Raw genomic sequence first — 10006 nt, 5'->3', positions numbered from 1 at the left:
TATCCTTTTTATCCTGCTGGCTTATCGACTAACAGCACGTTTTTAAGGTAGAAAAGTGAATCGGCAAGGATCGCGTGCAACAGGTTAGCAATGAAACTTCTAAAAAAAACGTGGTAACGCAGTGCAGTGGCACGCATTACGAACGAGCTGTTGATGACGAGAGAAACAAACTTGACTTCCAGACGCATGGCGGGCGCGCTTTCGGGAGCGGTAGTGTGGAGTACGCGCTGCTTGTGGCAACAGTGCGGCAGCTGCCGGCAGACGTGCCAAGGCACTGTTAGCACTGCAATGCTGCTGCGCGCGGAAAGGCACTGCTGCAACTGAAAGTGTTCCGGTGTGTGTCATAATGAAAGAAAGAAGACTTCTGAAACAGCAAACTTTTCCACTTTTCTGTTACGGGATATTCAGATAAACGTGTGGAATATTTCACCTTGTGTGCATAGGACTGCTAATCTGCAATATATTTATAGTAATTGCTTCTGGCGGAAATTAAGGTGCAGAAACACAGCTGCGGTGCGATACCGCCGGGAGAATTTTACATTGTGCGAGTTTCCTATAACCACTCCGTATTTCCTAGGACTTTTCGTATAAAACTGATAAAATATAGGTATTTGCGAAATTAAGTACTTGTTCCAGTCCTGCACCAATTGTTGGGAAATTGGTCAAGATATAGCTGATATACTGCGATGTGTACGGCGTACGAAATGACATTGTCGACAATGTCGAGTATGTATTTTCGGAATGTGGAATATCCAGCAGTGGATCCTTGGTAATTAGACGTTGGCATGACTGGTTTACCGTCATGTGTCCAAAGTAATTCCGGTGTGTACCGGTGTTGATTCTGCATCCAGCGGCGCAGAAGTGCTGATGCGGGCGATTTGTCAAGTGCGTGAATATAAGGGTACATACTATATAAACGCGTCAGCAGTTTGCCGCTTTTGGCACGCCGATGGCCCGTGGAGCACTGGAGCTGTACAACAGTATGTACTTGGAGGGCCTGTAATACGGCTTAACGTCGCTGGACACGTAGTCAAGTACTCCAAAGTAGTACCGGGAGAAATATGCATTGTTCCCAGCATCTGGCTAACATTCGGGAAATTTAAAGACACCCACAGCAATCTACCCAATGCGAAAATAATAAAGTAATTTGCGTTTAACAGTCTAAGAATTTACTTTGATTAATTTGAAAAAGTTTCAGTGTTTAATTAAGTACCAATACAGTGCCAAACACCCCGTGATAGGCGTGAGCTAATGAAATTGAAAATATCAGAGCCATTTCACTACGATATCACGTAATTATTGGTCATCGTTCTGACCGTGCACGCAGAGCCCGTATGCAAAATCCTACATTATGCAGCAGCGGTGCGAATTGGTGTTATGCAAAGCAGCGGCGATTAAAAAACCAAAAGCGACATAATTGTTAAAGAAGGATTTAGCATCTCGTGTGTGTGTGTGTTTTCTCTCCTGCATAACATCATTCTCACTAATCAAACAGAAACCGTGTACCGATATGGCATAACCGGCGTTAGTCTTCAGTTGCACATGTTACGCTAAGCCCCGGTAAATCAAGCCATCGTTTTCCGGCCACTTGTACCGTTACACGGCTTGCTACACATGTAAATTAAATGTCCGGCATCGGCTCATCACCGCAGCGTCACACACACACAGTCACTCACAAATACAACAACCGGGCAGCGACGTAACGCGCAACAGATGTTTTGATGATCTTTCCACTTTCCGGCGTCGCTCGCTCCAACCAGCGACGGCCATCCGCTTGTGCCCACCCCCCACCGCTTGTCCAAATCATCCGGCACCTTTCGCATTAACCCTTCCGTATCTGTACAACACACACCGCGACAATTATAGTTTTGATCAGCGCTAACAGTGTGGATATGTGCCGAACCAGCTGATGCTTAGTTGCTTCTTTTTTCCTGCAGCCCCGACTTTTTCCCCTGCGCGCGTCGACCGCACAGCGCACAGATCAGCCAATTCCTTTCAGCCGGTGGCTAAAGAAAAAATTGCCAAGTTCGACAGAAAACTTGCTGAGGATCGGATCTAGACGTATTCTCTATCAGCGTTTGTTGTACTGTTGTGCCCGGGGCGGCGCACGGTCATGCCGATGCAGAGCACAGCACTAAGTCCCTTAACGGCGATGGATAGTTATGTGTTCGCGGCGGCCGCAGCACATCGCTCCTTCTCCGATCGGCTGCAGTTGACATCCAGCACACAGCAGCCGCCGCAGCTGCAGCCCGTGGGCGTCAGTGAGCACGACCACGGGGCCAGTCCGCACCCGCTGCCGGACAGCAGCGCCGATTATGCCGGCGTGGTCACGCCGCTGGCGGCGATCAGTCTGGCTGACCACTATCAGCAGCAGCAGAATGGCGGGGTGGACGCCGAGGGCGGTGGCCACGAGCACAGCCATCACTGTCATGTGCAGCAGATCGGCGCCGGGAATTTCCTCCTGCATTCCAACGGCTCCATCGAGCTGACCAAGGGACTGATGCCGGAGGAGGCCTGGCAGTTTGCCGGCGCCATCCCGCAGCTGCACGGCTCCATGCACCCGGTGGGCAATTTTCATATTCCCAACTGCGGAATACCCTATTCGCCCGTCTCCACTGGACAGCTGTTGCAGAGTCACCAGGATAATCAGCATCACACTGTAAGTCCCACATTAACGACTTCGTTTTATTATTTCATCCATTAAATATTCAATTATTGTATTTAAGAAAATTAGACATTCCATTACATTTAAGAAAATTAGACATTCCATTAAAATTAGACATTAAAAGCAATTATTCTCCCGGATATATCTAGCATTTTCCGCGTATTAGGTAGGTAATGCCTTGTTCGCCTTTTTGGGTTTATCATGAGAAAAATTTTTGGACGTCTTGCGAAGTTTAGTTGATTTTTTTTGTTACGAAATGTATCGTCTTATGAGTTAAATAAATTACATATATCATTTCAAAAATAAACTTCTGTTAATACAACACCAGGTTATTTCTCCGAGCCGATATGTACTGCCGGCTGCATTCTATAGATTTATTTTTAACGTGAGGAAAATATTGGAAACTGACTTACGAAATTTATTTGCTTATCCCGAAATGTCGGAATTGTGTTGCTTTTCTAATTTGTCAAGTGTGATTGCGGAAGCGTGTTGATTATTTTTGCTAATGTGTGTGCGGACTAGTTTAGTTTAGTGACGATATACCGGCGGAAAAGCCAACAGACAGCCGATAATATTATTCCAAAGTCCGCACGTGGACACGATAACGAATATGCGCGCTTCTACTAATAAGCAGCAGCTCTCTTGGGTCTCGTATCCCACTTTTTACATTGTCTCCGTGTCCACAACTTAACGCAAATAAATATTACTTAAACGAAAACTGTTTTTGTTTATATATAAACATATTATATTATATTATAATATGTGAATTACGTACCGTCGCTTAAATAACGGAACAATTTTTTAAAAAGCAGTGCTGTTAGTTTAATTTTTTTATAACCCCTTTTTTTAACCAAAAATCCGGTAACCAATCTTTTAATTAAGTACGATCTTCAAAAAGTTTCATGAGCGTTTTTAATGATTAGAAGTTCTCTCTTACTGCACTTGTGTACTGCTGATCGGCTGGTTCGTTACGTGACCGATAACGCGAATGTTTACCGAGAGTGACCTTTAAGTGATATTCGACATTTCCTCTTTCATAATTTGCCGTCTTGCATAAGCAGCGCTTTTTGAAGCGCTGAAATTGTGCGGTCCTCTCTCTAGTCTCTCTCTTTCACGGTTCGGCTAGCTTTTAACTGCAGCGGTGCTACGCTATATCCGTCTAGCAACAATTTTTCATTTCTAAACATTTACAAATGTTAAAAATCCATCAAACATTCTCGGCGTTCTTGCCCATGTGTGCTTTGTCTTTCGGGTATGTTCTCACTCTATCCACACTGCAATGTCGTGGTCATATGCGCGACTTATGTCATTGCAGTATTTCCGTCTGAAAGGTTTACAGAAAACACGAGAAAAGTTTAGTTGGGAAATAACAGCGCAATGATAACCAATAACAAATTCCGAAACAAATTTTGTTTAGATGCAGTCACACAGTCAAGGCAAGGCAAAATTAGGATGACATTGTAGAACGAGGGCTCGTTCCTGATTTGTGGTGAACTGGCCATCATCTTTATTTAGCCCTAAGTTAAAATCTGACCGTCAGTTAAACAACAGAAGGAATCTTATGAAACCTAAATTTTTTTATTCATATTCAGGAACCCAACCGTATGCGTAGAGGAGATTTATATAATTTATGCCGTTTTAATATTAGCTTTTTCGTTATTTCAGCATTATTTTGTGTATGGCATGAAACACCTCAATAAGAAACCCTTAAAAAGGAACTGAAAGTCTGTCCAGTCGGTGCAGTGGAGAATTCCGGAAGCGGAAGAGGTGCATCCAATCATCTCATGTATAAAACAGTGATAATATCCACGAGGTGCTAAGTGTGCCGGCGTGATATTTATCGCGCATCCGATGTTGCACGGTGTGTCTGCCGTTTCACCGCTTCCGTGAGCGGCGATAGTGGGTGCCTATGTGGTCAGAGTGCAAAGGGCACGTGCGCTGCTCGCGAGTGATGCTGCGCGGGAACCAGTGGCACCACTAACCTAGACTGGACAGAGCCGATGCGGAACCCGGCAGTGCTACTGCTGGAGTACGTTGATCATGGCCAGCCGATCTGACCGCGGCAGCTACATCACTACATGCGTGCGCGTGTGTACGCTAGTCCGTGGAATCTCGTCTGATCAAGCTCGTTCGCATCTGACCCCTGGCAAATCCATTTTCGCACCAGATGTGTTTATGCGCATAGGCAGATGTTTGGTCTAACAACCGCAGAGTCCTAACCTTGTCCGCTTTAATCGGTGACGCTGCTTGCTCATTAATTATCACGCTTCGGTCTATGTACTGTATTTAAAAATAACGTTAGTCAGTTTAACACGTTTATTATAATATTTTCTTAGTGAAAAAGTTTTACATGTGCATGTCGCAATCCAACAACTACGATATATGCGACTCGTATATATGCATAGGGCGTTGCAGACTAGAAAAATTCTGGCAGTCGCGGTAAATTTGAAGCATATTTCATTTGGTCAGGCTTCTGTTTTCCAGATCAATTTCGTTTATTAATTTTTGGAATCTTTTATTTGATCTAAACGGGCAAAAAGTTTCTTATGAAACATTTAAATGAAAACACGGGCCTTTGTAAATCCAGCCATTCCTGCACGTACAGTTGTCATTAAACACCCTTACTTTTGGTTAGCTTCCTACTAAACTTTTTTGGCTCTCTTCACTATAGTAATTCGGCGTCCATTACAGCATTTTGATGCAGCAATGCCGCTAAGAAAGGTGCAAACAGTTTTGTTCTGAAAGCGATTAGCAGGTGTTGCCAGTTCTTAAAAGCCGCTTGGCAGTTGACCTTTTGCCTATAACTAGTACCGGTACAATGTAAGTACAACATTCTTTAGCAGGTTCCAGAGTTTTGTGTGCGCACACAGTGAAGCGATCGCTCATGGCTTTTGTCAACAAACGAAAACTGCCCCGTCAGTGGAAACAAATGTTTTCAAACAACAAGCAGCTCTTGCGCAAACCAACCATTTTAATTGCACCAAATCTCTCCACATGCAGCGCTACGGTATTCAAATATCTCTTTTTGTTATAAGCAGATGCATATCATTACGTAGTGCAGTGGATCCTGTCGTTAGTGAATGATCCAGCATATTTAAAGGAGTCGTGCAATAAACTCAGTGTAATTAAATTCTGAATATACGCTTCAGAAATTCGTATTTTATTACAAATTTTTTATACCTTATCTTTGAAAAATGAGTAAATTTATTGCGAATTTCTTCGGCAGTAGCCTAATTTTCAACAACCCATGCAGAATGATATCGATTACAAAAGCCCCATTGCAACAGTGGGCCGAAGAGTGCCAACAATGTTGGTGTTATTAATAAAAGGTGGCAGCGATGAACAATACTTGATGCGGCGTTAACGGCCCTTAATATCTCTCTCTCCGCGCCAACCGCCTCCCCCATCGTTTAGCGTTTTATTGAAGAAGGTCCCTCTTATTACCGCACTTAGCCGCGGAGATGCTCTTCACCGTGCACTCTGTAGCGGCGATCGTGTAGTTCTTCGTGATGGATTGGCTACAGTGGATGATGGCGGTAGTATGGAAATGTAAATTGAAACAGCAGCTTAACTACAATGCTTTTGATGTAATTGGTAATGCATAAGCTGGCCCGGCCAGTAATGATAATACCGAAGTCTACACCGTGTCAACACGGATGCGGTAATGATCCGGCGAGAGATGAGTGAGAGCGTGAGTGAGAGGAGATGATGTAAGCGCGTCACCGCTAACCGCATATATATATTTCGCAATGGGCCCGCTGTCACCTGTTTGTACTGGTCAGTAAGAGTTAGATGAGAATGTTTGGAAATTGGCCACTTGAGTGTTATGGAGATATAACAGCCAGTTTACACATTGGCGTCTCTTGAGAGCGGCCAACACCATGCAACACGGCGTGGTTACGCGGGATGCAGATACTGTTATACTGGTGTGAATACGTGGTGCCGGCACACGAGCACGGCGGTGTGGACAGCTCTATAGCAACTGCGAGCCGGCCGCTGTCACCGTGCCGGGTCTTTCTAGAGCAATTAGAGAATGCGGGCTGACGGACGGGCTGGCATTGTTGTGTGGGAAAATTGAGAAACCCCTTGTGTCAGGCGCGTTGTGTGCTGTGCGAATTCCTCATGTACAGATACAGCGTCGCTTTGAAAGCTCGTAGTGAAAACATGTATTGCGGCGGCACCAAATTCATGAAGCCGCGATTTGATGGGGTTGCTGTCTCGCGGTTTCGAAAAAATTTCGCATCTGCCGTAAATGATAAATTTTTTGTTCCGATGATTACGAGTACTTCTTTTTCACGGGCAGTTTTTCTTCAACGGTTTTACCATAACAAAATCGGAGACTACATAAACCAATTTTGTATACGCAATTCAAAATCTCAACTTTCTTGATTTGCTGCTGTGGAACTTCCGTGTGAATTGATGTACAGTTGTACACCAATGACCACTCCACCAACTGTGGTACACCAATTGTTTAGGAATTATCGTAGTAAACAGGCTTCGGCAGTTTAACAAGATGTTCACCGTACAGACCGAATGACAGGGAAAATTCACAGCGTAGTTCCGTAACCATTTCCCTACGCAATTTTTTGTGTTGTTACCGATAGATTTAATAATACTAATAGTCAGAAGTACTCTTTTTGGTTAACCTGATCTGCTAATTCCCGGCTTCAGGTGCGGTGCATACATTCGCATCTCCCACTAACCATTTAAAAACAAATTACAGTACGGATAAAATAATATCTAGCAACATAAGCAGCACTACAGCGCCAACTCTAGCTTCTGATTTCTAATTGCCATTAAAAAATTAGTTTGACTTTCAGTCCGTTATTCAAGAGCGCAAGATGCTGCCGTCGGACATGATCGAGGAACAGGAGCTGGTGACCCTTTCTGTCCGCGAGCTCAACAAGCGCCTCCACGGTTGCCAACGCGACGAGATCATCCGGTTGAAACAAAAGCGACGTACACTGAAAAATCGCGGCTACGCGCAGAACTGCCGCTCCAAGCGGATGCAGCAGCGACACGATCTGGAGACGCAGAACCGCATCCTACAGAACGAGATGAACCACCTGCGCCGGCAACTGGATGAAGTGTGCAAACAACGGGACGCCTATCAGCGCCAGTGCGAGAATCTGCAGAACGGCGGCCTCTCGCCGCCCAAACACGCCTACGTCAACACGATCACGCCCACCAACGCCGCCCTCCAGCTGCCCAACGGGGCCATCATGCGGACGACACGGAGTCATAATAATAATAATAACGGTGTGGAAGCCACGAGGGAGCGGGAGAATACCGCCAATAATTCGCCCATTCAATATCCCAGCGCTGAATAATTATTTTGGAGATTTTTTTATGATTTTACGAAGTAAGAGGAATTTTATAAAATTTAGAATGCGTGACCTTTCCCGTTAAATATCTAGGAATTCATTTTTAAAGCAGAGAGACCGTTAAGGATTGCATTACCCGGTGGAAAAATTTATAAGATTGTTTTTAAAAAGTGTTTTATCGACGCAGAAAAAATATATGGAAAGTATTTTGCGGTTTGAGATTTTAGTTGTTTGTTTGGAATTACGTTTTTGCATTTTTGCGCCCGTTCCTTTTCCTTGCGATGCGTATTGCCCTTTTGGAATATACAGTTCATCTTTTTTGGCTCATTTATTTTCTGTCGGCTGGAGGAGTGCTAATCTCACCAAGAAATTCTCTGTAAATTTCCCCTTCGCGTGGCTCAGATTGATGTTCCTGCATATTATATACACGGTTGTCCTGTGTGTTTTTCTTCTTTTTTATCCTATCCGTGTTCTTTAAAGGGAAATCTTGTTTGTTTTGTTTGAATTATCTACGTTTTACGGGTATCTTTGGGTCTTGTTAGCGGTGAAAGCACACATTCCGAAATGTTTTATCACCTCTCGAAGATTGATGTTTCAAGATTTGTTCAGAATTGTCGCAAAATACATATGGAGAAAGCTGCGCACACCACGTTTTACCACCAAAGTCTCCGCACACCACCTTTCACCACCACCAGGCTGCGCACACCACTATTCGCACCACGTTTTGTCTCGGGCCACCATTTTTACGCCACCACTATAAGTATCTGAAACGTCGGTAGTCTCGGGACACCACATTTTACTCGTAGTTTCGAAGATATGCAGTAGTCGGTCGAATATACGACTAATATGGGCTATGTAATTAACGAGTAAATTCTGTGTGCGTACAAAGAACAGTACTTTATTTAACATACGGTGTACAATACACCTGCATGTGGGAATGAGTTTCGCCTCTTATGCAGCCTTGGAGGCTGCTCTTGCCGGATACGAGAAAGAGACTTTTACGGTCTTCCAAACTCATCGCTCCGAAAGGTTACCAGCAGCCGACAATTATGCGAAAAATTTGCAATACAAATACATCAAATGGCACTGCGCACACAACATCAGTTATGTCCCAAGAGGCAAAGGGTCACGACCAGTCACCCACAGCAAGGACTTGGAATGCCCTGTGATGCTCCACGTCTCCATTCAGAAAAAGAACAGACAGTTGGTAGTCCAGCGATTAGACTCTTTGGCGGAACATAATCATGAACGCTCAAAAGACCTGTGGCAATTATACCCAAAAAACCGTATACTATCAAAGTCCGACCAAGAGCATGTGACTAAATTGAGAAAAGAAGGTCTCCCACGGCAAAAACTCAAACACCGTCCTGGCAGGGCGGCCGAGCGAGTAAAACCGAAAAAATCGCTAACTATAACGGAAGCGGAGGCTAACGAGTGGTACCAAAAAAGAGGAGCCAGACCGCGAGACGAAAGAGCTGTCTTTTTTCCGCCCGTAATAACAATTGCTTAATTTTCATCCAAAATAGTGGTGTGCAGAGACTCTGGTGGTGTGCCATATGCTCCTAATGGTGTTAGGAGATTAAGGTGGTTTTTTAAAAAAAATTAAAAATAATAAAAAGTGGTGTGCGGAGCCTGGCGGTGGTGTTTCGTGGTGTGCGGAGACTTTGGTGGTGAAACGTGGTGTGCGGAGCCTTCCCCAATACATATTACAGTGTTCGCTGTCCCAGTCCAGGTGCTCGCGCGTAAAGGTCACCATCAGCAGCATGACTACGAATCATGAAAACTGGGAGATTAAACTGGTTCAGAGTAGGAGATTAACACATCCGTGGCGCGTATTTAATTTAGGTACGATTTTGCCGCAGCGTACAACATTCTGGAACAAATTTATAAATATATACTATTCCTGGCACTACTACTCAGTTTGTCAATTTCGCCTGATAGCGACACTGATTGACAAGTAAGCGTAGTATAACGGCACAAACAGTGACACTGCCATTAAGTAGTTTCCGGCTTTCCG

General features: G+C 44.4%; 1 protein-coding gene across 2 annotated transcripts; it reads left to right on the top strand.

The window, feature by feature from the left end:
* The first annotated feature begins 1863 nt into the window (after positions 1-1863).
* LOC129584033 (transcription factor MafB-like) lies at positions 1864-8629 on the top strand. Of its 2 annotated transcripts, none has more exons than XM_055476121.1 (2): positions 1864-2659; positions 7474-8629. In XM_055476121.1, the coding sequence occupies exons 1-2, from the start codon at positions 2114-2116 to the stop codon at positions 7993-7995; spliced, it is 1068 nt and encodes a 355-aa protein (XP_055332096.1). In that variant the 5' UTR covers positions 1864-2113; the 3' UTR covers positions 7996-8629. The 2 variants fall into 2 exon arrangements, with proteins under 2 accessions (XP_055332096.1, XP_055332097.1); XM_055476122.1 differs by having other exon boundaries at positions 1866-2659; positions 7486-8629.
* The last annotated feature ends 1377 nt before the right edge of the window (positions 8630-10006 follow it).

Source organism: Paramacrobiotus metropolitanus, unplaced genomic scaffold (genome assembly GCF_019649055.1).
Source record: "Paramacrobiotus metropolitanus isolate TYO unplaced genomic scaffold, Prichtersi_v1.0 Parri_scaffold0000012, whole genome shotgun sequence".
In the NCBI taxonomy this organism is placed as follows: domain Eukaryota; kingdom Metazoa; phylum Tardigrada; class Eutardigrada; order Parachela; family Macrobiotidae; genus Paramacrobiotus; species Paramacrobiotus metropolitanus.
This window is presented reverse-complemented; position numbering and strand designations above follow the sequence as displayed.